At 44.4% G+C, this 27325-nt stretch overlaps 2 protein-coding genes across 3 annotated transcripts in view; one reads left to right on the top strand and one right to left on the bottom strand.

The window, feature by feature from the left end:
- Ppme1 (protein phosphatase methylesterase 1) overlaps nucleotides 1-21982 on the top strand; it is a 48274-nt gene extending 26292 nt beyond the window's left edge. The window contains exons 6-14 of the mRNA XM_032893042.1: nucleotides 1974-2128; nucleotides 4593-4683; nucleotides 7201-7266; nucleotides 10406-10529; nucleotides 13500-13629; nucleotides 14824-14868; nucleotides 16968-17032; nucleotides 19677-19744; nucleotides 20834-21982. Of these exons, the coding sequence (XP_032748933.1) occupies nucleotides 1974-2128; nucleotides 4593-4683; nucleotides 7201-7266; nucleotides 10406-10529; nucleotides 13500-13629; nucleotides 14824-14868; nucleotides 16968-17032; nucleotides 19677-19744; nucleotides 20834-20852 (763 nt within the window). The 3' untranslated portion in view covers nucleotides 20853-21982. The remainder of the gene's footprint in view (nucleotides 1-1973; nucleotides 2129-4592; nucleotides 4684-7200; nucleotides 7267-10405; nucleotides 10530-13499; nucleotides 13630-14823; nucleotides 14869-16967; nucleotides 17033-19676; nucleotides 19745-20833) is intronic.
- A 4180-nt stretch (nucleotides 21983-26162) lies between these two features.
- The window catches only part of P4ha3 (prolyl 4-hydroxylase subunit alpha 3), a 35948-nt gene continuing 34785 nt past the window's right edge, over nucleotides 26163-27325 (bottom strand). For both annotated transcript variants that reach the window (XM_032893040.1, XM_032893041.1), the window contains exon 13: nucleotides 26163-26822. In XM_032893040.1, the coding sequence (XP_032748931.1) occupies nucleotides 26752-26822 (71 nt within the window). In that variant the 3' untranslated portion in view covers nucleotides 26163-26751. The remainder of the gene's footprint in view (nucleotides 26823-27325) is intronic.

The following is a 27325-nucleotide window of genomic DNA, read 5'->3' as shown; positions in this document are numbered from 1 at the left end:
TCAATTCCCAGCAACTACATGGCGGCTCACAGCCATCTGTAACTGGATCTGGTGCCCTCTTCTGGTGTGTCTGAAGACAGCAACAGTGTACTCATATATATAAAATAAATAAATCTTTTTAAAAAAAAAAGATGTGGAATTTAACATCTTCCAGAACATTTTATTTAGTTCATTTCATCCTTACCAACTAAAATTTTATTAAAATTGAGAATTATTCTGAAAGTTATACACTGATACTTGTTCTAAACTTTAACTTATTTTTTAAAGATTTGCCCCCAAATAATAGAATCATAGCCCACATAGTTTAATTAATTAAGCCAATAGTCTGTTGTGTGTAAGTACATATAGGAATGAACATACAGTTTTTTCTGCTCTGTCATATTGATATATAGTAATACTACTTGGTTTTCCTTTTTCAAAGCTGTATAAGTCTCCTATGTTACTTGTTTCAGAGACTACTACTTATCTGAGTCATCTTTATTCTTGAAATGTGTTGACTTTATGGAGTCACTATGGAAGTGACTTTATGGAGTCCAAGGAAAGGGTCTTTAAATATACTTAGGTGTGGTAGCAGAAATCTGCAGTTTTTTTTTCTTTTTAACTTTGGTAGAAATACAATGATATTTTGGTAGACCCAGTGAACTAAATTCTTGGCTGATTTTACAGTTGATAAGTATGTCCAAGTTTCTTAAAGAGTTAGTAGAAAGAACCCTTTCAGACAAGGTTGTTGAAGAATAACCTTGTTGATGATACAGAGAACTTGTAGTCATGACAGGTACTTGCCTGGCATTGCTGTACCACCATAGTGGTTCATTAGGCTCACAGGTCTAGAGCCTGATGCTAGTCTTGGATTATAGTATGGTAGAGGATTGCACATGGTAAGACAGCTCCAACCCAGAGAGAACGCTCTTTACAACAGTGACTCCTTCATTGCTCTATAAAGTGGTTAATGCACTCCTGAGACCAGCCACTTATGATCCAGTCACTGTTATAAGCCCTACCTGTTTCTACTACTATCTAGAACAAAAGCCAGCAAGAATGTAGACCTAAGTCAAGCGCAATGCTCAGCTTTTATCAATGCTTGCTCTTCCTTCCAACAGAGACTCTGCAAACTTGCAAATAACTGTACTTCACAATATGTGATTTGAAGAAAGGCGTTTGTTGACCACAGCTTCACTGAATAAGTTTTAGTTTTTCCTTGCACTAAATAACACTTTGTCTTTCACAGGGTGTCTTGGCTTTAGAAGCAACACCACCGTGAAGGAAACTTGGATTTTTTTTCTTTTCTTTTTTTTTTTTTTACTTTTTAATTCTCTTTTCAGCTGAGTCTTTTCATTTGAATAATACTTTACCTTCTGGATAGCAGTTTTACATTCACTTCTCTCTCATTTCTCAAAGTAACTCCTGCAAATTAGCCTTTGACTTCCACATGTGCCATTCCATTCATATGCGCGCGCGTGCGCGCGCGCACACACACACACACACACACACACACACACACACACACACACATATAACTGTAAAATAAATATATATTATGTAACAGAAAAAGCTCATAGTGAGGGTGATGGTCATCCTGCTACCCCAAACCTTATTGCATTACTCATGGAAAAACAGAGGCTTAAATTATTTCTCCAGAATGCCAAGCTTAGGTTAAACATACAGTTGTATATTTATATGATTGGACTAAATTTGTAGGATGATAAAAGCATGATTCAAAGAAAGATCAGAAATTTGGGGTTCTTAATCCTTAACTGGCCATTTATTTGGAGAACTGATATCTGAAGTATGTGGCTCTCTTCAGAGATTCTAGGGAGCATGCAGGCAGGCTCACATAGGTGTGTTTGTAGAGTGGCCCTTTAAGTCTTTAACATTTCCTACAACTACTAGTTACAGTCCAGGAGAAGGACCTGAGAAAGAAAGCTGTTTTGGGTGTGTTCTTCCAGCGCTCTCAGACTTCTCCCTCTTTACAGAGATGTTGGTAATGTGGTGGAAGCCATGTATGGCGACCTCCCTCCTCCAGTCATGCTGATTGGGCACAGCATGGGCGGTGCCATTGCAGTACACACAGCAGCAGCTAACCTGGTGCCAAGCCTTTTGGGTCTTTGTATGATTGATGTTGTGGAAGGTAAGTTTTCATAGTATTGACCAAACCAGTTCAGTAACTTGTAGGAGACCTCCCCTATACATTATTACCTTGTCCTTAATTTATTCTCAATTTCACTCATCTTGAAGTATACCCCTATGTCTTTGTATCTTTATAAAGTCATTTTTCATGTTACCAGAAACTGTTCAACAACACCATTTTATGGCTGAATAATATTTCTTTTTTTTTTTTTTTTCCGGAGCTGGGGACCGAACCCAGGGCCTTGTGCTTGCTAGGCAAGCACTCTACCACTGAGCTAAATCCCCAACCCTTGAATAATATTTCTAATTGTGTGTGTGTGTGTGTGTGTGTCTGTGTGTGTGTCTTAGTTTTATTTAACCATTTAAAAAGAAACTACTTTTTATTTTCTGACTTACCCTGAGAATCTCACTGCTGCTTGTGCAGGGTAGCTATATTTATTGATGTATGCCAAACAAGGAGTGAATACCAGTAGTCAAGAATTACTTAGAGCCATATTGGAAATTGGCTTGTGTTAATTTTTGCAATGTTATTAAATTGCATCTTTAATTTTACCCAAGTATCACTGAATTTTGCTGTTACCAGGAACAAATATATAGAGTTGACTCAGTGTGATAGTTTCTGCCACTGTGACAAAATATCTGAGATAAGCAATTTAGAGGAGGAAAGGTTTTGGCCCCCAGTGTCAGAGGTTTTGATCCTTGGTTAGTGGGTCCATTGCTTTTAGGATGTGGAGAGTCAGCATATCATACAGAGGGAGGGAGACTGGGAGCAAACACGCACTCAACAATGGATTAATCTGTCAATGAAGTTAGTATCTTCATTATTCAACCACCTCTCAATAGTGTGAACAGCTGGTGACCAAGCCATACATGAACCTTTTGGGGAGGAGTCTTCCTGTGTAAATGATGGCATTTCATCATTGTGAATGGGAAGAGTAATATGAGTATTGATCACATGATGATGCAGGCATAGATAAAGGTGTGTAGGACTCCAATAGCAGAGGAAATAATCTGAAAAATTAACTACTGGAATTCCACAATGGCCTTCAGAACAGGAAAGGATCTCTGAAAGCTAGATCATAATGGAGATTAATATCCAATATATAAATATATATTAATATCCAGTATATAAAAACATACACTGTATATATAAATACAGAATATAAACATATATGCTGGATATTAATATACATATACACACATATCTTCTGTGTATATGTAAAATTCCAACACCATAAGGTGATATCTAGTCAGTGAATGGGCTAAAAAAAATTTAGTTCTCAAAAGAAGAAAAATAAATTGCCAATAAAGAATTGAAAAAGCATTTAATATCCTTATCCATCTTGAAGATGTAAGTTAAAACTGTTTTGAGATTGCACGTACCCCAGTCAGGACTCCTGTCGTAAATAACAAATGATTCCATGGTGGTAAGGATATGAGGAAAGAGGGACCCTTACTCATTGCTGACTGGAATATAGCCACACTGGAAATCAGTATGGAGAGTCCTCAAAAATTGGAACTACCATATGACCCAACTGGATCTATCTTGATCAAAGTCAGAATACCAGAGACACATGCGTTATATAGCTTCTGTGTTCTCAATAGTCAGGAAATGTCTAGTGCAGATGCAATAGATAAAGAGAATGTGATGCACACGTGCAAAGACTGTTTATGCAGCCATACAGAAAAAGGGAAATCATAGCATTCACAGAACAATAGATGAAACTATAGATCATTATGTGTCTTAGAAATTTACTGCTGTGAACAGACACCATGATCTCACAGCTCTTATAAAGGATAACATTTACTTGGGGCTGGCTTACAGTTCAGAGGTTTAGTCCATTATCATCGTGGTGGAAGCATGGCAGCACTCAAGCAGACATACACGGTGCTGGAGAAGCAGCTGAGAGTTTCATATCTCGATCTGCAGACGGTCAGGAGACTCTCTCTTCTGTACTGGACAGAGCTTGAGCATTAGGAGCCCTCAAAATGACACACTTCCCCCAACAAGGAGGAACCTCAGAAATACCATGTTTTTATAACACGTTCCACAAAAATCTCATGTGGAAAGTAAATTTAAAATTGTGTGTGTGTGTGTGTGTGTGTGTGTGTGTGTGTGTGAGAGAGAGAGAGAGAGAGAGAGAGAGAGAGAGAGAGAGAGCACTATAAAGAGACCATCATGAGAAGGGACAATGTCTTAAGAGGGTGAGAGAGGTAATAGTATATATGATAGGAGAGCAAAAGAGGGGACTTAACTGGGGGGAGAAAGAGCCAGCTGGAGTAGGGTGTGAAGGGCGTACTCAGGTACTCAGGGAGGGAGCGTGAGTGCTCAGTAAAAAAGTATGACAGAAGTGATGTAGTCATTATTTTGTGTATTGACCTAAAAAGGGAAAATAAGTATTTAGTACAATTTGCAAAGCCAGAAAACAAAAACTTTATTGGTGTGTTTAATATTTTTGTTTCAGGTACAGCCATGGATGCCCTTAATAGCATGCAGAATTTCTTACGGGGTCGGCCCAAAACCTTCAAGTCTCTGGAGAATGCTATTGAATGGAGGTAACCCACAAATCTAAGTCTTAATTATGAATGTTAGGTTATAACCTGCCCCACCCTCTCTTTTCCTTCCTTCCTCCCCTCCCTCCCTCCTTTCCTCCCTTCCTTCCTCCCTTCCTTCCTTCCTTCCTTCCTTCCTTCCTTCCTTCCTTCCTTCCTTCCTTCCTTCCCCCTTCCTTCCTTCCTTCCTTCCTTCCTTCCTTCCCTTCCTTCCTTCCTTCTTTCCTTCCTTCCCTTCCTTCCTTCCTTCCTTCCTTCCTTCCTTCCTTCTTCCCCCCCCCATCCCCCCTTCCTCCTTTCTTTTCTTCCTTCCTTCTTTTTCCCCTTTCTCCCTTCTTCTCTTCTTCTCTTCCTCCCTTCCTCCCTTCCTTCCTTCCTCCCTCCCTTCCTTCCTTCCTTCCTTCCTCCTCCTCCCCTTCCTCCTTCTTCTTCCTCCTCCCTCCTTCCTTCCTTCCTCCTTCCTCCTCCTCCCTCCCTCCCTCCCCTTCTTCCTTCCTCCTCCTCCTCCCTCCTCCCTCCCTTCCTCCTCCTTCCTTCCTTCCTTCCTCCTTCCTTCCTTCCTCCCTCCTTCCTTCCTCCCTCCTTCCTTCCTCCCTCCCTTCCTTCCTTCCTCCCTCCCTTCCTCCCTTCCTTCCTTCCCTCCCTCCTTCCCTTCTTCCTCCTCCCTTCCTTCCTTCCTTCCTTCCTCCCTCCCCTTCCTTCCTCCCTCCTTCCTTCCTCCTCCTCCCTTCCTCCCCCCCTCCTTCCTCCTCCCTCCCCCTCCTTCCTTCCTTCCTTCCTCCCTTCCCCTTCCCCTTCCTTCCTTCCTCCTTCCTTCCTCCTTCCTTCCTTCCTCCTCCCTTCCTTCCCTCCCTTCCTTCCTTCTCCCTCCCTCCCTTCCTCCCTCCCCTCCCTTCCCTCCCCTTCCTTCCTCCCCTCCCTTCCTCCTCCCTCCCCCCCTCCTTCCTCCTTTTCCTCCTTCCTTCCTCCCTTCCTTCTTCCTTTCTTTCTTCCTTCCTTCCTGCCTTCTTTCCTTCCTTTCCTTCCTTCCTCCCTCTTCCTTCCTTCCTTCCTTCCTCCCTTCCTTCCTTCCTTCCTTCCTTCCTTCTTTCCTTTCTCTATTTTTTTTAGTCAGCTCAGGTACTAAGATAAACGGGTGAGTTTCCCTTTCTGTGATCGTGTGTAAGGAAATATTTTAAAGCGGAGTATTTTTAAATGTTTTGTAATTGCCACAGTCATCTGTAAAGTGTGCCTTTCTAGTACATCATCTCCTAGGATAGTAGTAATTCCAGGCCGCCTGCTGTCCAGCTGGGTTTGTCCTGAAGGTGAGGACTTAGACCAGGTAGTCTGCAAGGCCACTTTGCCCTCTGAAGCTCCATGGTTCTTCACTCACTTTCTGTGTGTCACATACAGTGATAAAGAAATGGCAGGTGGGGTTTCTGTTCTGGAATGAACAGGGCAGGTGGAGATTCTTCTCTCTAGAATTATTTGGGTTTGTGATAACCAAAAACTTTGAGTAAATAGTTTTTATAAAAATTCTTGATAGAATTGCTCATGGTTTCCATTAAAGGCTGTCAGTCATGAATATATTCATTAGTCCAATTGATAATTTTATAAGTCTGTATGAAATTTACTTCATGCCGAAGGATGGCAGTTCAAATATGAATGGAACACTGCCGCTCTCTGCAGAAGACAAGTCTTAGGATGAAAAAGCTCTGTGCTCGCTGAACCATTTCATTAGCCTCAAATTGACTTTATAGCAAGCCACCATTTTTTAAAGATTTATGTTTTCATTTATGTGTATATGTATACCACACAGATACACAATTGCCAATAAAAGATTGTGTGTGGGTACCCACAGAGGCCAGAAGAGGGGATCAGATCCCATGGCGGTGGAGTTAAACATGGTTACGAGCCACCTAACATGGATGCCAGGACTATGGGTGCTCTGGTCCCTTAGAAGAGCAGCAACCACTAATCTCTGAGCCATCCAACTAGCTCAGCAAACTCTTTCTGGGATCTTAGTCCATTTCTGAAGGAAGAGCCTAACCTGATCACGTCTTAAAGGTCCCACCTCAGGACAGCACCAGAAGGGAAGAGTAATTTTGTAGATTCTGTAGGATATAACAAAAGACAACCACCCCTCTACCAGACTATTACCACTGTTAAGTAAAGACCTACATTTGAGGGTGCCGTGTGCCAGTCTGCATGAGAAGCACAGAAGGAAGAGGACACACAGACAACACTGATACAATAGGGCAAGGGCAAGCAAGAAGATTCTGAGAGACTAAGTGCTAGGAACACAGTGGAGAGCACGGGGACTGCGACAGGGCAGGGCTGGCAAGCAGATGACAGCTTCCAGGACCTGTGTATTGCTCTAGTTGGAATGAGTACCCAAAGCTCATTTCCTAGGAACTGGATTCTCACTGCAACAGTACTTTTTTGTTGTATCCTACAGAATCTACAAAATTACTCTTTCCTTCTGGTGTTGTACTGAGATGAATGCAGAGTAACCTCTCCTTAATTATTTTTCTTTCCTAGTGTGAAGAGTGGCCAGATTCGAAATCTAGAGTCTGCCCGTGTATCCATGGTCGGCCAAGTCAAACAGTAGGTCTTTTACCTCTTTACCCGGTTAGAGAGTGAAAGAGAGCAGAGAATTAGATTGCTCCTTTGTTTCTACACTCACTCTGCCACACTGGTAAATGCCTTCATTCTTTTAGAGAAAAGTCCAGATGAATTTTGCTAGGCTAGCCATTTTTGTTTTGTTTTTATAAATCCTAAAGCCTGATAGTGTCCAGTGCATAAACATTTAAACTAAGTATCTACTCCAGTGTTCCTGTGATAGCAGCTCTGGTGTCACTGAGCCAAACCCAGTAGCTGGGAAATTCAAGTAGAAAATTCTGGCAGAACCAGAGTAAAAACTAAATTCAAAGGCTGAGCTAAAGTTACCTAACCTAATTGATCTTTCTTAATGGAGTTACGTGAGTCCTTTGTATAACCACAAATAAATGCTAATTGAGAAACCCTCATCCCCTAGAGCTGGCAGGAGAACAGGAGTTAGATGAAAATCCTAGTGGCATCGTGGAGTGCTTGCTATGACGGGGACTATCAGCAGATTCAGTCTGCAGTCTTGTTTGTAAGATCCTGAATTTCTGAGAAACTACATCTTAGTGTAATTCAAGGAGCCCTGGGGTGGTCAGTGCTCAATTTTTAGTGCTTTAGCTAGTGGCAAGTCTTGTTTGGTCTGTATGCCTGCTTACTTCCCCAGGCATAAATGTCTTGAAGCAAACTCTACCCAAATCTGATTACTTCTGCGAGAATTCATTATGTTTTGGAAGAAAAGATTAAACATAAGAATAATGACATTATCATACCTACAAACCAGAGTCTTTAATTAATATAAGCAGTAATATTTCTGATTGTCTCAAATCTTAGTGAATTTTTGATTTACAGATAATAGTTGTGTGTGTGCATATGCATATGGGTATAGTATAATAAATACTTCAGTATCATGTCAATTTTATCATGATTAATTCAGGATAATTACCTATCCTATCACCTTGAATGTTTGTTTCATGGTAAAAATCACTCAAAAATCTTCTTTTCTGGCCTTTTTGAAATATGTTCAACATTATTGTTAGCTTTAGTTTCCTTGCTGTTTAGTTCATAAGTTCAAAGTGAAAATCAAAATTAGGTATACATAGATATAAGAACAGTCTTCGGATGTGCCTTAGTGTCTTCACCTGCAGGCTCCGCTTTCCCTCTCTCCTCTCCTCTGTCCCATTGCCATGTAGAATTTCCCACTGTCTAGATTTGTCAAGAAAATCCTTCTACTGTAATATTGTCTTACGGCTGAAGAAATGGAAATTGAGAAAAGTAAATGTCTTTTGGGAGACCACACAGCTAGTAGAGATCGACCTGAGATCTAGACTGCAGTGTGTTGACTTCAAGGGCTGTGGTGCACACTGTATGCTTACAGAAGGTAACCCCAGTAATATCGGGGAGAGAATGTGAAAATTTGGTGCAGATATGTATGAGATTGCCCACTTTCAACGACTGATGTTTTGAAGTCTGATGCATGTGATGGTGGTAGAGCATTTTGTGTATAGGTTCTATGCAGAAGTTCAGTGATTTTAAATTTAATTTCAAGTCATTTTTCTCTTCACAAAATACTTAGTTGTTGTGGTGGGAGAGACATGTCCATCCTACAGTGCAGATATGGAAGTCACAGGGCAACTTCGGATAGTTTCCTCCTTCTGCCTTTATGTGGGTTTCGGGGATGGGCTGCAGGTTGCCAGGCATCTAAGCAAGGGCACTTCCATGTTGCACCCTCTGTCTGACTTGTGTGAATGTGTAAATGGCTGCTGTGTGCCCCTACAGCCTGGCCACCCTTTTAATGGAGTAACACTGCCTTGATCGTTCTTATCCCTGGGCTCTGGATTTTGAAGGACACAATGTTTTGTTATGATTTTTAAAATACATTTGTTCTGAATACTTAATGTGAAACTTGGCATCTCAAGCTTAATAGGCCTGTTAGCCTATGATTAACATTGTAGGCACACCTTACTGTGTTTTAGTACGAAAAAAGGAGAAGTTGCTGCTCATAGATTCTGTCACTCTCCCTTCAATTTACAAAACTTATTTTAAAAATATGTTTAAACAGTGTATCTTGATCATGTTTTTCTCCTCCCTGACTCCTCTCAGATTTTCCCTCTCTCTCTCTACCCACCCAACTATGTTCTTTGTCTCTCTCAAAAAGGAAGAACAAAAAAAACCTAAAACTAAAACAGACTAAAGTTGAGGACAAAAAAATACCAAAGAAAACAACAAGTGCACAAAAATATGGAGTCCATTTACTCTAGGCCTTAGGGAAAACCTACTCCTGTTATCTGTTAAGAAGAGAGTGAGAGCTGAGTGAGAGCTGTCCCTTCAGTTTCTCTGCCCCTCCCTGCCCTTCTTATCCTCTGTTGTCCCTTGTCACACTCTGTTCTCAAAGGCAAAATAAATTGTCTCTGTCGTGGAGCACAAGCTCTGCCTCACTGCCCTCAGACCTTAGACTCACATTAGCACCTGTCAGAACCTTTCCCATCAACTCTTCTCCAAGAGGAATTGTGGGACCAGGTGCTCATGACTTTTCCATTAATGACATAGTAAAGAGGCGCCATTGTTTGCCTGCTTACTTGTTTAGGTTTGACAGTTTCATACACATACAGAAAAACTGTAGTCACTTACACCCCTGTCCACCCTCTCTCATCCCCTCCTGCTGAAACCCTTCTTCTTGCCAGTGAGTTTCCCTTCTTCTGTCATCCCTTGTTTGTGTAAGGGGCACCATTTCTCAGAAGAAGAAAATAGTGATTGATTGGATTGGATGTTCAAAACTGCAGGTTCTGCTTGCCATGGTCATTGTAATTGCAATGCAGGACTTTTTACTGTCCTCTTTGGCCATTGTTCTGAACTCTTTAGGACTACTTCAAAGAATTGCTATGACAGTCATTTAAAAGTACCAATAAAACCATTATCATTATCCAGAAGATGGCCACTCCCTTTTATGGGTCCTTATTGGCATAAGAACTGAAAATTAGCTATTCGCATATAGCCACAGGTTGGCCTTGACCTCCCCCAGCCCTAAAACCACACATCTTCTGCCCAGGAATAGTTTTAGCTCTAACTTCTGATTATAAAGGGCCATAAGAGTATCTAATAAGACAATTTGATAAGACATTCATCAAAGTTTTTTTCAATCCAGGTGTGAAGGAATTACAAGTCCAGAAAGTTCCAAATCCATAGTAGAAGGAATCATAGAGGAAGAAGAAGAAGATGAAGAAGGAAGTGAGTCAGTTAACAAGAGGAAAAAGGAAGACGACATGGAAGTGAGTGAGGAAGGTCTTATCCTCCGAAGTTATGGGGGAATCGGGGAAGCAGAGGTAACATTGTTATTTTTGTCCAGTTAGATACATTAGTGGGCAGAGACACCATGGTAAGAGAGCATTGCCTGGAGGGCACTAATGCAGTACTCAGCAGTTAGAGTGAGAAACTTACTCTGTATTCCCCTCAGACTTCCTCACCAGGCTCCTCATTTGGTACCTGTATCTTTTGACTGTCCAGCTTTTACTGCCTTCTGAGGTTTGTCTCTTGGAACAAGCTTTCTGACCCCAGTGTTTGTCAGTCCATCTACATTGTAGACTTACAATGATAGGTGCAATGTAACACTTCTGAAGTTTCGCATAGGGAGTCCCAATAATGAAGCCACAGATGCTGTGGATGCCTGACTGTCAGTGATGCCTCCTGTTGCCTTTAATTTAATAGAAATCATTACCCAAGCAAACAAGTTATGTTTAGTTCATGTCTGTGTAAGTAGGGATTCTGGTGGAGCAGTCTGTTTGAGGCTAATGATGGGTAGTGCTGCTTTGCGAGGTGCATTAGTGACTTCCTAGGGCGTATTGTAAGCACCTCCTTTCTGTCAGGTAATATTGGTGTTACTACACACTCCCTTGCCTTTCGGGGTGCTGCTCTTAGCAAGAAGAATACATCTTTTTAAAGGATTTTTTTTTTTTTTTTTTTTTTGCTTAATAAGGATCTTTCTGCCATTTTTAAGATCAATGATCAGAATATTTTATACTTCTTTAGAATTTACAAATGTAAATTCTAAATAATGCCTCATGTGTTTGGGCCTCAAAATACCTTGTATGGTGAAGGGAAATTTTTCTCTCATATTATAATATAGTAGCATCTTAATTCAGAAATTGGATTTGGGAGTCTGAGGCAGAGGAATCAAAAATTCAAGGCCTGCCTGGAGTACATGATAAGTCAGGAGGTTGGGTGCCTTAGTGACACCTATCTTAAAATCTACAAGAAGGAGGAAAACAAAAAGGGCCAGGCATGTAGCTCAGTGGGAGGCACTCACACACGGAGGCCTAGCTCTCCATCTACCTCACCCCAATGAAGAGGTCTCCCTCTTTATTGTATCCGTAAGCAGCCACTTCCTGTTTCTCCTCAGCTCTCCTAGCTGAGACGATCACTAATCTACTTTCGGTCTGTAGATATGCTTAATATGAACAGTACATATAAAAGGGACTATGGAATGTGTGGTCCTTTGTGACTGGCTTCTTTACTGTAGGTCAGGCTTTTCAGGGTTCATCCGTGTGGCTGCATGTGTCATGCATCAGTGTTTGCCTTATTTGTATGTCTGAAAAATATTCTGTGGTATTGATATGTCACATTTTTAATATGTCCCTCAAATGATGAATATATAGATTTTTCTATAGAATTTTTCCCACTATGGAGAGCTAAAGGAATGAGGCTTCTGGTTTCTCCATATAGTTCCCATAGTGCTGTCTGTCTCTGAGTGCAGCCATCTCCTGTTTCTATGTTGCCTGCTGCTGTTGGGCATCTTTCCACTCTTACTGCCTAGCTGTGCCTGCATTCTCTGCATGGCTGCATTTGTTATCTCAGCACGGTAAAAGAGGCCTTGTGTCCCCCACCAATACTTTTGATACTCTTAACAGAGGTCATTTGACTGTGTATCTCAGTGTCCATTTCTGGGACCTCCATTTCCTTTGTCTGTCTTTAATGACACTATAAACTTTGTTGGTTTTGTGGTTCAGAAGGCCTCAGCACGCTCGACCTGTGCCTCTGAACTGTATATCTCTAAGTCCCAAACTCTCAATTACTACAGATTGTACTGTTTTGAAGTCAAGAATGAGTTCTCCAGATTTCTAACGCTTTTGCAAAGTTTGTTGGCTATTCAGAGTTGTATGTAGTCTTAGACAACTTTAAGATCATTGAAATATCATCCAAAAATACCACTTAGACTTGATTCCACTGACTGGGTCACTTTGGGTGCTGTGGACATCTTAGTCACCCACTGATCTTGAGCAGACAGTGTCATCTTGTCCACATCTAGATCTCCTGTTGCAGTTGGTGCTTTGTCCTGCCATTGCTTCAGTTGTATCTGACCTAGTTCTATGATGCAGGCAAGTATGGGACTCAGTAGGTCACCTAAAGGTTTTTTGTTTTGTTGGCTTTATTTTCTCAAGACAGGGTTACTCTGTGTAGCCCTGGCTGACCTGGAACTTGCTTTGTAGACCAAGCTATCCTTGAACTCTGATCTGCCTGCATCTGCCTCACAAGTGCTGGGATTAAAGGCATGCTCTATCACAGCCCACCTAGTTCACCTAATATTTGATAGCATACTGTGTGCCATTCACCACCCAGTTGTCAGATGTATTTGTCACGTCACCTTATTAGAACGACTGTCCCTGGTCATCATCATCAACCTGAAAATGAGAAAACAGCACTGTACTCACAAATGAGCTTGTTCTCTCCCAGACGTCTACCACGTTTCTCTGGTAGTCATCCTAACTTGAAGGACAGTCTCTGCTTTTTCTTTCACTTAGGTTGGTGTAGGGGGAGGGGAGGGGTGGTGGCAGGGGTTCTTTTGTTTTATTTCACTATGTTCTTTGTGTGAATCTTTTGCTAATCTTTATACTCACTGAAAGGAAAGTTGCACCTTGGCTCAATAGTTATTTGCTTCCTAAATTTACCTAAAGTTACCAGTAGTTATGTTGAACCTTGTTTGTAGCACTGGCCATTTGGGAGGTTGAGGCAGGAGGCTTCTGTGAGCCAGAAGAAAGCAAATAGGAGTGAAAAAGAAAGGTTCAGATTATCCAGAGGTAGAATTTACAGCAGCGTGCAGTGCTGGTAGAGGGTTAAATGGACACTCACCTATCTGGGCTGTAGTGAACTCGTAACAGTGCTGGCTCCCCTTCCTTCCCACAGACCTGGTCTCTGTCCTGCTCCCCGGGCTCAACCTCAGACTCACCTTGCTTTCATCCCTACAGACCAAGAAGGATCATCCATACACCTGGAGAATTGAGCTGGCAAAAACAGAGAAGTACTGGGACGGCTGGTTCCGAGGCTTATCCAATCTCTTTCTTAGCTGTCCTATTCCTAAACTGCTGCTCTTGGCAGGTAAGTGCTATGTGTGTGTGTGTGTGTGTGTGTGTGTGTGTGTGTGTGGGTGTGTGTGTGAGAGAGAGAGAGAGGGAGAGTGAGGTGAGTGGTGTGTGTGTGTGATTGTGTGTGTGTGTGAGTGTGTGTGTGATTGTGTGTGTGTGTGTGTGTGTGAGTGTGTGTGTGTGTGTGTGCGTGCCCGAGTTCGTGCGTGTGTTTGTTTTTCCTTGGATGAAATCAAACATTTGAAATACATTTGAAATACTCAAATAGATTGGGTGGCTTAAAGAAGTGAACCTTATTTTTCTCACAGTCTGGGGCTGAAAGTGTAAGATCAGAGTATGGGTTGGATTAAGTTCTCAGAGCTCTTCCTGATTCACAGACCTTCTGTGCTTCCACACGGCTAAGAGGAAGCAAGACAGTTTTCTGAGGTCTTTTACAAGGCCAATAATCTTATTGTGTCAGAGACCCCCACCCCTACAACCTCATTTTACCTTTTGTAGACCCCATCTTCAAATATACTGGGGGTTATGGCTTCCCCATGAATTGTGGGAGACAGCCAGTCCATAGAAGTGTGAGTATACTGTCATCTAGATGTGACTTCATCACAACTGTTACTATTAACCAAATGGGCAGTGACTTCTAAAGTGGAGAAACCCCCTTCTAACCAACCCCTATGCAGCCCTAAACCTAACAGGAGTAAACACCCTCCAGTCTGCATGCTGTTGACCTGCCCTGAGGCCCTGGTGGAACCTAACTCCTAGAGCACTCTGAACTCTGAATCTAGACAGAAAATGTTGTTTTCGTCTAAACATCTGTGAGTGAGCATGAGCAGGGCTGCACAGACAGCTCAGTAGTTAGGAACATTTGTTACTCTCTAGAACCTGAATCCAGTTCCCACTTCTCATACGGTGCCTCACAACCATCTGTAACTCCAGGTCTAACATCCTTCTGACCTCTACATGTGCCAGGTGCATATGTGAAATATGCAGAAATAAAATAAATAAATCTTAAAAAATGAACATGATTACTCAGAAATCTCAACCTGAAAATTTTCATCTGTTAGGAATATGGAGTCAGAGAATTGAATCTGTCTGATTGAGAGTGCAGTGGTCTTTACAGTTCTGTAGCCATGTTTACTCCGTACTGAGAAGCCCGTTTCACAAGGCCTTTTCTAGGGAGTTACTCACAGATTCTCCTGTTTTGTTCTAGGTGTTGATAGATTGGATAAAGATCTGACCATAGGCCAGATGCAGGGTAAGTCATCCAGGAATTGTGCCCATGGATCCTCTTCTGAGGGCAAGGAAATGTGGGCAATCTTAGGAAAATCGATTGTAGATGGTGACGCACAGTGGAGAGAGCATGAGCAGTGAGTCCAGCTCTATTGGACGGCCTCCTCTCCAGCCCGCGAGGGGGTGTGTGGTCGGGTATCTTCCCTTCCCTTTTGTTTTGTTTGAGGGCTGGTGCTGTTGTTTTGTTTTGTCCCCACCCCACCCTGGACAGGTTTTCTCTCTGTTGCCTTGGCTATCCTAGAACTCCCTTTGTAGACCCAGCTGACCTCAGACTGCCTCTGCCTCCCAAGGTTATCTTCCCTTTTTTGAAGTGACTGTCTGTTTTCCCCTAACTAAGGATGGGAGTTATTATATTATCTGTAATCCATGATGGAAAGATTAAGATGAAGTGATTCATCTGGAAATTATTAAGTTTTATATAAGTGTCTAACACTGGGAACAGAAATAATTTTCTGAGTGTTTTTTTTTTAAATGTTAAGAGTTTAAGAAAGAAAAAACATAGGTACCAAAGGGAATAAAGTCTGTTAGAAGACATCATGGTGAGGAGGGATAAGAGAGCCTCAGAGTGGTGGTGAGTTTTAGATGCTGCTTCCCAGTAATCAGTCAGCTGGAACGTTGTTCACGTGTAAAACAAGAACATTGATGCAGCCTCAAAGGGGTGACGAGGTGTAGTGGGCATGAGTGCCACACACAAGTGCAGACAGGAGGGCCATGCAGCTGTGGATGTCGCAGGACCCATTCTTTGCTCTGTTAGAATCATATGAGTTAATAATATGACAGATCTGAAGGAGAGGCAGCCATATGCAGGAGGAGGGCCATTAATAGGCTTAATAAATGGTATGGGCTCAGTTCCTTCACTAATCTCACAGCCTTGGGCAGGGCATTGCCCTAATCAGAACTAGGTTCCTTACCCATGTGATTGTAAAGTTGGTTTTAACAGTGGATAGAATAGTACACTGAAGACATGAGCTACTGTTGCAGGAGAGAACCACTGCTGTGCCTGCATTGGTGCCCCAAAGACTGTTCCAGCTCTCTTGCATTTAAATGGGAAAACTGGGTTCAGAGAGTAAGATGGCCCCTCACACTTCCCCACCAGTCATTAGCATTTAACTGCAGTGCTTGGCTGCCAGGCACACCCCTGCTGCTCCTGCAGCAACTCAGCTCAGCTCTGCTCACTCTGACACCAGACCCTTGGACCAACACACACCAGCAGAGCTACATGCCCAGCTGTTCACTCTTAATTCTGTCCTATTAGGGTTCGGATTGTAGCTCACTGGTAATTTTGAGTACCATGCTTGGGCCCTAGTTTTAATCCCAAATAGCCTCGCCCCCCAAATTACTGTAAGTTGTAAGCTTGCAGTGTTCTGTAAGACAGTGTGAGGAAGTACATCTTACAGAGCCTGGCCCATTGTTAAATACTCATCTGCTGTCTTTTGTAATCATCCACTTCAGTATTCTTTTTTTTTTTTGGTTCTTTTTTTTTGGAGCTGGGGACCGAACCCAGGGCCTCGCTTCCCTAGGCAAGTGCTCTACCACTGAGCTAAGTCCCCAACCCCCTCCACTTCAGTATTCTTAACATAACTTGCAGAGTTCCGCATGTGGCCCTTGCTTTTCCAGTACAGCTCCATTGCTGCCATTCACATCAGCACGGTGCTAGGCCATCATTTCCATGGGTAACTGCCATTTTAAGCCATCTCTCCCTGGAGTGGGCTATTCTGTGTTTGTGCAGAAGCCTGCCTGGATGCCTGCTGGCTCATCAAGACCTTTACTACATTTTTACAGTCGATGTGACCGTTTTCACACTTGGGACCACATCGACGATAGTGTTGTGTTTTACTCTCCCACTGGACTGAATCCTCTGAGCACAGGGGCTGAGTTTTCTGCCCAAAGTAAATTTACACCAAGAGGCAAAAGTGAACCATGAAAGGAGAGGAACAGGGTCTAGTTACACTTGTCAGACTGTCCTGGAGATGGTCCTCCTGGGCTGCCCAGTGACCTGTGAGGAACAGAGATGAGGAGGGAGGGCTTTTTGTCCCTGAGGTTGCCTGCTTGTTTCCTCTCCAGGGAAGTTCCAGATGCAGGTCTTACCCCAGTGTGGCCATGCAGTCCATGAGGACGCCCCTGACAAGGTAAGTCTGGTGCCTGGTGACTTGAGAGGACAACTGGGAGGAATGTGGGTTCCACAGAAAGTAGGATAAGCCTGCCGTGGGGTTTATCTGCAATCTGCCAGCTCCCTAAGCCCCTTCCTAGTCAGTGCCTGTGGTCTTGACTTTGTCTGTGCTGAAGAGCTGCTGGCCCACTCTGTTTGATCCCAGAGCCCTGTGGCTACCACTAAAGCCAAACTGCACCCTAAATCCATTTGTACTCAGAGATTAATAGAGCTTGTAAGAAAAAGGTGCTCATAACCTTTCCAGAAGTAAACCGTTGCTGAAGCCCAGCTCCCACACCACAAGGAAAACCGAGGAGAGCCACGTGTGCAGTTGGTGATTGTGGCCTCTGCTGACTACAGCAGGAAATATACGGGGCCATCAGTGTGGCAGGAGCAAAGCTTAATTATCTGGAACAGTACTTTCTGTGACCAGTAAAGAACTAAACTCTTTGGGGGCTGTGAGAAAGAAACACGAGACTCTGTACGCAGAAACTTAGTGGATGAAGCAAAGCAAGCTCCAATAAGCAAGTTTCAACAACTTCATACATACGTACGTACATATATACATACATACATACCACCTTACATATATACACATGCACATCTAGTGGACAAAGGAAAGCTCCAGCGAAGCTCTAACCATTTTACATACATACATACATACATACATACATACATACATACATACATACATACACACACACACACACACACATATATGTACATGCATATACACACACACAGTTGGTGGGTAGAGCAAAGCTTCAGAGTGCAAGCTCTAACAACTTTACTTTTTCTCTTAGCCTTTTTCTACCCCTAAGTCAAAGTTCTCTGTGTAAAAAAAAAACTAACCTTATTCAAAAGCAGATAAAATTGTTACACAAGTATCAGGCTGCGTGTCTGCCTTGCTGCTGGGGTGCCAGGAGTGCTAGCACACTGCGCAGGGGTAGCAGAATACAGTCCATAATGGGTGTGGGTCCTCAGTCCATGTTCCTCTGGGTGGGAAACAGCAGTAACTGGGCAATTTCTGTGGTTCCAAATCTCCTGTGGACCTGAGAGTTGAGGACAGGGGTTCTCAGTCTACACTTCTCCTCAAGACATCCACTCAACAGGCAGGAAGGGGAATGTAGAGCCTAGGACAAGGGTAGAACCCGGTTTGGTTCCAAATGAGTGCTGAGAATACAGATGGGCTGGGAGAGAGATTAAAGCTCTGCTCTTTATGACGAAGGCCCCACAAGGTGATCCTTGATGAAGGAGAGGGTCCTTGGTTGTCCAAACTGCTTTATTTGATGGTGGATGTGAATGTGTACATTGAACTCAAGGTGAACCAGGGATTAAATACCTTTTGTGGAAAGGAATGCCCCAGGAAGGGAAGCTCATTGGCTGAATACTCAGGGACCCTCTAGATACCTCATTAGCATGGAGAGCTCCAGGTTTTTGCTCATTGCTATGGTCTTCTCAGGGTGATGTCATGGCTACATGTTCCAGAGTAGGTAGAGTTTGGAAGGAACTGGCCGCATGCCCAGTGTACTCGATTCTGAGTGTCCCGGGGTCTGGGCTCCATCAGCCTTACTAGTTCACTTGCCCCGCACGTCCGGGAGTTACAGCAGGATTGCTGATTACATGTTTTCCTATTCAAACTGATATCTAACTAAACACTTTTATCTTTTATTCTACAAGGTCATTATAAGTTCAAAGCAATAGTTTTTTATGTCATAGGTTAACAAAGTATTTTTTACCACGAAACAGGTCATCTACCCACTCCTTGTTCATGACCTTACTTATCATGGTGTACACTGAGACCGGCAGCCTCATTCCTGGACCTAACCTAGAATGGATATCTTCCTTGATTGTTAATTTATTCCAAGCCTATTTTTCATCCTCCTGCAATTTATAATTATAATCTCTGCTTGTGGTGTATGAAAGCTCGCTGCGGTCCCTTTCTGAACTGTGCAGCCTTTACTGCTTTGCAGGAGGAGGCACACTCTAATTTTTATTTTAACTCTAAACTTCCTGTCAACTATCTTAACTTCTTGAAATTATTTTAGTCACATCAGGAATTCTATAAAATCATTACCGGGAGTTATAAAGTTATCAATTCATGTAAAAAGCATAATTTCATTTTCATGTTGATCTGCAGGTAATTTGCCCAGTAGGGTGGGCTAGTACCTAGGAATCAACCATAACAGACTATAAGCAGAAAGCGTCTTTCTTTGCCACTCACACCATGTCAGAACAGTGAGGAATACAGCCATGACACACATGAGAAGGCACAGCAGCAGCAAGAAGCAATCCTGGGACGATGCTCCTGGGGCTGTGCCTCTCCAGGATATACCATTCTCAGCCGTGCAAAATGGTGAGCTGTCTCCAGAAAGCTCATTTGCCCTCCACAACTCCTCCTGCATACAGTCCACCAGAAGGTCCTCGTTCCTCTACATTCTGGAGCCATCCCTTACGAGGAGTCCCTGTTCCAGGTTCTTTGCTCCTAGGCCACCCACAGTAGTACAGTCCTCATGAGGACACCAGTGAGCCTTCCACAGACCTTCCAGCGGAAGCCCACAGGCTTCTAATGCTGGGCCCTCGCACCTACCTTCACAGGGACAGAAATGCCTCTTCTTTTCCAGGTAGCTGAAGCTGTTGCCACTTTCCTGATCCGGCACAGGTTTGCAGAGCCCATCGGAGGATTCCAGTGGTGAGTGTGCACAAGCGTATGAGTGTAGCCAGCTGGCCCGCCTCAAGACTCAAGACTCTTGGGAGGTTGGGTCGGGGAGGAGCGGTGTGAATATTTCTGCCTTAGTCCTGCCTGTTCTAGGTCACCAATCTGGTGTGTGTTTTCTTGGTTGTATGTGGACTCTGGTCCAGGGGGACTTTGTTGAGCTGTGACTGAGTCATATCTTATCTCCTGCAGTGAGGGATATGCTCTCTGTGGAGGCTGTAATGGGAATCAGACTTTGCCAGAAATTTATGTTCTGCCTCTGGTGAGCAGAGCGAGGAGGTTGTATCACAGTCTCGATCAGGGATTCTAATCCTGACATGTGGGGAGATGATTCTTTGTTGTGGTCACAGGATGACCTATGTGCCATAACAACACCTTGGCCTCTGTCCACTGTCTTCCAGGAACATCTCCTAAACATAATTCTGCCCACCAGAATTGTGTCCAGATGGAACCATTTGTCCACGGAGGCAGAAGGGACACAATGCTTACCTAGACGGGGAGAGAGCAAGCCCACATCTCAGAAAGCTCCTCATATTAGGGAGACAAGTTGGGCTTTATTTTGAGGAAGGAGATACACACATTAGGTGGTTCTAGCTCACCTCACAAGCATCTGTTCTGCCCTGGAGGAGGTCCTTGCTTCTTAGCCCATGTGTCACGTAAGGTGTCACTCCTGTTGGCCTCTTCTCAGAGTTTGGTGAGGCTTTAGGGGAAACTTGCCACAGAAAGTTTGAAAAAGAAGTGCCTTTTGCCTTAGACAACTCTGATTGCCAGGTCATGGGAAATGACAGTGATAGGAATGGTGGGCATCAGACCTGACAGGGACCTGGTCCAGTGACCAGGAGAGTGACGGTTCTCGCTGACCATCCACAGACTCTAGGAGTCAATAATGAGGACTTAATTTCTCAATGTGTTTGGGGGCTTCCAACCATTTGGTGTCTTGGTCGTGAACCATCCACTGAGATGGGACATTGAGGGTCATTAGGGAGGGTTCTAGGAGAAAGAAGTAAGCTGGAGAAAAGCCTGTAGTGGTCAGATTTGTAACAGTTCCCTTTCTGCCCCTAACAGTGTGTTTCCTGGCTGTTAGTGACCTGCTGTCTACTCCTCCCTCTACATTGAACTCTGTTGTAAATACATCGTTCCAGAGGCCACTGTGATGCCGCTGTCTCCTCCTCACCATCCTGCCCAGCCATGTGACACCGGCTCCTGTAGAGGGCATCCCCAGACGTACAAACCCTTTCCTGTATACCCACTGAAAGCATCTTCTCCAGGGCCCTTGTCCAGCAGTGGCCTATGCAGTCTGGGGCCCACAGCTCCTCCTCCCCCTCCTGTGCTCCCTGCCTTGCCTAGGATGAAGCCTCCAGAGCTACTCCCTGGCCCTGTGCCTGGCATCCGGCAGTGTACCCACCAGGCTCAGGGATCTCCATTCCTTGAGGATGTTCTTGGCATGGTTCTGCCCTTCCTCATGGGATGGGCAATGCACACACTGGCCCTTATTTTTCCCTTTCAAATAAAACACCAGTCGGGTACCTTTATCCCAGTCTTAACTGTTCCAAGTCTGGAAGATCCAGAGTAATGAGGATTCAGGGAGAGGTAGTGGATAGCAAGTATCCCAAGAAACCAAGCTGTAAGCCAGGTCCAGCCAGTCCAAGCACATGGCTTCCCATCTGGGCGAGTCCACTGTCCCACTCCCACATGTCTGGGCACCTGCCCTGGGCTGAGGCCAGGCTGCTCCAAGGGCCTCATGAGCCCTCATCTGCCACAGAGCAACCCAGGTTAAACACAGCCCATGCACAAAGCCACAGGCTAAATTCTGTGGAATTGTTTTTAAGGATTGAATTTAACATTTTCATAGTTGGTTCCTGGAGGTGTGCCAAGTGCCCGCTTGCCTCTTCTAGACCCACAGCTTCTTGATCCACTTGTGGTTTCCATGTCACTCTGTAGAAACATCATGGACTAGCATCCCCAGTCTTTGCCCTCATCCAGCTGCCCCAGCACAGCACTGGGGCCTCCCTCTGCTGCTCACGGGTAGGGGCAGGGCAGCCTCCTGAAGCCCATCTTTCTGTGACTGTCTTAGGTGACTGTGTAGCCCTCTTCTGTTTTTTCACCCAACAACTTCCTACCCCTGTCCTGCTGCACGGTCCAGAGTCTGGGACCGACTTTGTTCTTTGTTATTTATGATCTTGTTTAAAGAAAATAAATATCCCCCAACCTTTATTCGTCTGAGGAGCTGTCCTTACTTTGCTGATCTGGCTAGGAACAGTTTATTAGTTAGTTGCCACCTGATCACAGAAGCCCCTTTCTCCATAGTCTGCCACTGTCTGTAGCCACTGGCTAGTAGCCCATGCTCCTGTAAGTACATCATCACCCATGTTCCTATAAGCCACCCTAATGAAGCTCTGGGACAGATGGATAGACAGTGCTGTGTTACAGAGACAGCCTATCAGTATCTTCCTCAGATCTGACCCTGAAACGGGCAGATGTCTTCACTACAGTCACAGAACCCATTTCTTCAGCTGGCCAAGAGGACATTCTGCCCCTGTGTCTTCCTTTACTCATGGTTTCTATGCCAACATTCAATCAACAACCCAAGTCATCTCCTGAGCTCTAGGTGTATGTGCCCATCTGTCCCACAGGTCTCTCCCAGGGGACCAGAAGCCACTTTATTTTGACCTCCTTGAAAGTTGCTCTTGAGTGCATGGTTGCAGCTCAGTATGAGGTAGGCGCAAGCAGGTATGTGTCAGTTGTCCCTTTCCTCTCAGAGCCACTTTGCTGCCACGCCCTGCCTCTTCTTTACGCCCTTCTTTTCCACCCCAGTTACACCAACGTGGATCTCACCACTCACCTAAATTACTGCCTTACCCTTGATGATTTCCTGCTACTGCCCCCTGCCCTGGGGCTTCTGTCTACAAACCTATTTTAAGGCCTTTAGTTTCCTCATCTGCACACTGTAGTAAACACCTGCCCCACTGGCCAGGGAGGACCATATATGATAGAGTAGGTCAGCGACAAAGCTCTGTGACTGGCAAAAGTGGTCCCTGAGCCACGCTAGTGCTGGCCTCACCGGGAGTTTTGATGCAGGTTTTGTCCTTACTCCAGTCTTGTTGAGGCAGAAGTGATCTGCATTTTCAGGTGCACCCAGGCTGGAGAAGCTAAAGAGGAGATATTCACTCTGACCAGGTAGAGCACCCTGGCAGAGAGAAGGGCCCACCTCTGTGTGCTCTGGTTCTGCCACCCGTCTTTCCAGATTGCCTGTCAGCTGCATGCCCTGTTGCCTGCAGGGGGCAGCATGGTCACTGTGGTTTTTGTTCACCAGGTAAGCATTAATTATCAATTTTGAGCACCATCAAATTTACTTGGCATTGAATACTCAGAAGAACCTATAGGATAGTCGATGTTCTATTCCTTTTACGGGTATCGAGACATTTATTTTTATGGCTCAGAAGTGACAGTGTCAGGCTCAAATTCAACTGGTTTCTACAGCATTCCTCCTCCTAAGGCACACAAAGGGCCCCTGGTAGAAGCCATTTGGGAGTGGGACTGTGCAGCTTTTACACTCCACAAGGTCCCAGTGACAAACCAAAATTTACTTCTACCAAAGTTCTCCCAGGGGAACTATAGTGTTTATTGGGCTAAATTTCAGAGCATGAGTGAGGAGTTACTGACAGGAGTATGACCCTTTGGGTGACCCCAAAGCAACTGGACTGGATAGTGTTCACTAAACATGGATGATGGTACCAGGTGAGGGTCCAGTGACTTTCTACCTCTTCCCATGGCGGGACATTAGTCAACAAGCCCAGCTGTGAGGATCGTTTACAAGCAAGCAGAGATGAACTGAAGATGGCAGTTGTTTGGCTCAGAGGAACATCAGCCCAGAAGAGCAGGAAGAGGGTCACCAAAGAAATGAGACCTCCGTCCTGGTGGATGGAAGCTGAGAATGAAGAAAGTGTTGGTTGAGCTTCGTTGGGGACTACTCATTGGGAATGAGTGTGTTGTACGTGGCCATTAAGTGTATGCATTCTATCCAATTATAGGTGAGGTGACTGAAGTTCAGAGACAGGGAATGGCTTGTCCACAGCCCCAACTAGGGTGAGCATCCATGCCTTCTAGTTCCAAGTCCAACATCCATTTAAGAAACCAGGCATAAGACAATTGTCTTTTCCCCCCTAAAGTAAAGTCACGTTAGTAACTTGTGTAGGTAGGGTCAGTGAACCCCAGACTAAAGTATGTCCATCAGTAAGAGACAGCTATAGGCCAAAATAACAGTGAGGTTATCCAAGAGAATCCTAAGGAATTAACCATGTACAAAGCAACAACAACAACAACAACATAGTTTGAGCTGGCTGGTTTTATGTCAGCCTTATACAGTAAGAGTTATCAGAAAGGAGAAGACTCAAGAAAAATGTGTAAGATCTGACTGTAGGACATTTTCTTGATTAGTGATTGATGGGCTTAGCCCATTATGGGTGGTGTCACATGTCCTCTCTATCAGCGTCTGCCTCCAGGTTCCTGCCCTGTTTGAGTTCTTGCCTGGACTTCTTTCAATGATAAACTGATGTGGGAGGGAGTGTAAACTGAATAAACCCTTCCCTCCTCAAGTTGCTTTGGTTGTGATATATCACAGCAATAGTAACCGTAACTAATACAAATATATCTTATACCTACACAAAGTACAGAGTTCTCACTCCTCACCAAGGAAACTTCTCTGCAACAGAGACCATTACAGAAAACCACAGCCAATCAAAACACAGTCCCAAGGGCTATATCTACAATATAACTCTTGCACAAAAGGGTCCAAGGAACATTGCAGAAGAGGGGACAGAAGGATTGTAAGAGCCAGAGAATCAGGGAGTTTGCTGTGAGATTTGCCTAAGGCTGCACAGCTACATGTCCTGGATCAGGCTTCATCGCCCAGCCCGGCATATACCTGACTACTCAGGGCCACACCTGAGAGATTGGCAGGAATGACCATACAGAAGACAGGCCTTGTGGTGGTTCGGATGAGAATGGCCTCATGTGTTTGAATACTTGGTCCTCATTTGGTGGAACTGTTTGGTAAGGATGAGGAGGTGTGGCCTTGTTGAAGAAGGTGTGTCACTGAGGGTGGGCTTGAGGTTTCAAAAGACTTGTGCCATTCTAAGTTTCTCTGTCTGCCTCACAGTTGAGTCTTAAGACGTGAACCCTCAGCCACTGCTACACTGTCATGCCTGCCTTCTGACTCCTCGTCACGAAGGTCATGAACTCACCGCTGAAACTATAAGTGCAGATAAACTTTCTTCTGTAAGTTACCTTAGCCATAGTGTCTTAACACAGCAACAGAACAGGCCTGAAGAAGTCACTCTTGTCACCTAGTGCAGCCTCTTTCTTACTAGGCAAGTGGCCAAGGTTGTCAGAACTGCACGCCACCTGCTAAGCCATCTCACTGCCCATGGTTTAGAACCATCTGAGTAAGCCATGCTGAGTGCACCATTGCTATGATTCGCTCAGTCTAAACTAGTAACTAACTCTGAGAAGCCTGAGCTTAGAGAAGACTAGACAGTCTCACCTAGGTAGCAGCTTTCCTTCAGAGGAGGCAGGGTGCGTAGGTGACGTAGATGTCCTGAATCTTGGCACACTCAGCATCAATACAGGACACATTCAAGGAAGCAGGGCATCAGGACGTCAGAGTCTCCACTGGAAGTGAGAGAGCTCTGGAAGCTGAGCACAGGGAGTTAGGTCAGCAGAGCATTGGAGAAGGAAAGGGGCAGACATGAGGAACAAAGTAACTGCCCACTCCCTTCATTGGTGGCTCTTCAGAGCAAAGCACACCCATGTCATGGCAGGGGCAGGGGGACCCAAGCCAAGCAGCCTTAATATCTGCTTGGTGCAAACAGTCAAACACCACCATCTACATTACTGATGCTCATTTGGCCTGCAGGAAGGATTCCTCAGGCTTCTATAAAACCTTTGCTTTTGCCTGCCTATTTCAGACCAGCCCGTGAGGATTCTGAGTCCAGGCAAGCACCCTGGCAAGTATGGAGGTGCATCAAGATGTGACTCTAACAGAGGCATCGATAGAACAGGGCCCAGAAGGACAGCAAGTGGCCAGATTAACGGAGGAATGAAGTTTGCTCAGGTCACAGGAGTGTTAGCAAGGAAGTGCGGTGAATCCAACGGAGTTAGAAGGAGGAGGTCAGGGTCCCTCTCTAAAGGATGTTGTGTGGACCAAAGAAAGCTCCTCTGAGGACCTGAAGGGACAGCAGATGGGGAGGCCTCAGAGGTGGGAGACTCTGAGGAACAATGTCAGCAAGTCTAGAACAAGGCGACAAATGGGTAGTGGATGCTGGGGCCCAGGAACATAAATCAACTTTGGTTTTCTTCCTCAACATCATGAAAGAATATTCGCTGTTAAAAGAGGTAATTTTAAAACATTTTAATGACAATTTAAAAAATCACAAAAAAAATTGTTTTCCACTTTTAAAAAAAGTCATCACATGATATACATTCCCACTGGTGATGGGAATGAAGACCTCTGGGTTAGACTCTCCTCCTGGAGCAGGAGTAGAAGCCAGCCCATATATTGTTTGCAGAGAGTGCGTGCGTGCGTGCGTGCGTGCGTGCGTGCGTGCGTGCGTGCGTGTGTGTGTGTGGGCATGTCTGTGTGTGAGGGTCATGTGGGTGTAGGGTCATGTGTATGTGTGTGGTGTGTGTTCAGTGTAGGTGAACTGAATCAGGCATTTGCACATTCTAAACAATCAGTTTCTACGCTGAGTTCATTTCTTTCCCTCCCAAGGATATCTGAGCCCTCGAAGCCTCTTAGGCCTCTTTTGTGTTGCCCTCTAAGTCTCACAGCTAGAGTAGAAACAGATGCAAATTAGGGGTGGAGGGATGGTTCCTGCTGAAGACCTAGCCTTGCTGGAGGCCTTCCTTCAGGAGGATCTGCTCCCCTCTGCCCTTGGCTTTGACTCCTGGCTGGCTTCGGTGACAAGCTGCCATCTGCCAGTGTTTCAGTCTTCAGGATTGGTGCTGCAGGGTCTTCGGAATTCCTGTCCATACTCGTGTATCCACTTGTTGGCCACTGGAGGAGATCAGGGAGGGAGAGGGGGCTCAGCAGGGAAATGGCCACAGGGCTGTGCACTGGCTCACAGGCATGGGTGCTCAGCCTAAAAGCCTGTGGCTAGTAAATAGAGCATCTGGTTTATTTTAAGATTACATTTTCTATAGTGGGACCTGAGGTGGTGTTTCTTTGTCTAGTCTAGTCCTGCCCAACTGTGCATAATCTGCGGCTTCTGGCATACAGATGCACATATACACACACACACACATATATACACACACATTTATACACACATATACACACACACATTTATACACTCACACATATATACACACACATTTATACACACATACACACACACATATATACACACATCTATACATACACACATATATATACATACACACATATATACACACACATTTATACACACACATATATACATATACATATATATGCATATACACATATACACATATACATATACATACACACATACATATATATACACACACATTTATACA

The sequence above is a fragment of the Rattus rattus genome, chromosome 2 (genome assembly GCF_011064425.1).
Source record: "Rattus rattus isolate New Zealand chromosome 2, Rrattus_CSIRO_v1, whole genome shotgun sequence".
Lineage (NCBI taxonomy): Eukaryota > Metazoa > Chordata > Mammalia > Rodentia > Muridae > Rattus > Rattus rattus.
Note: the sequence above shows the minus strand (reverse complement) of the source record. Positions and strands in the feature narration are given on the sequence as shown.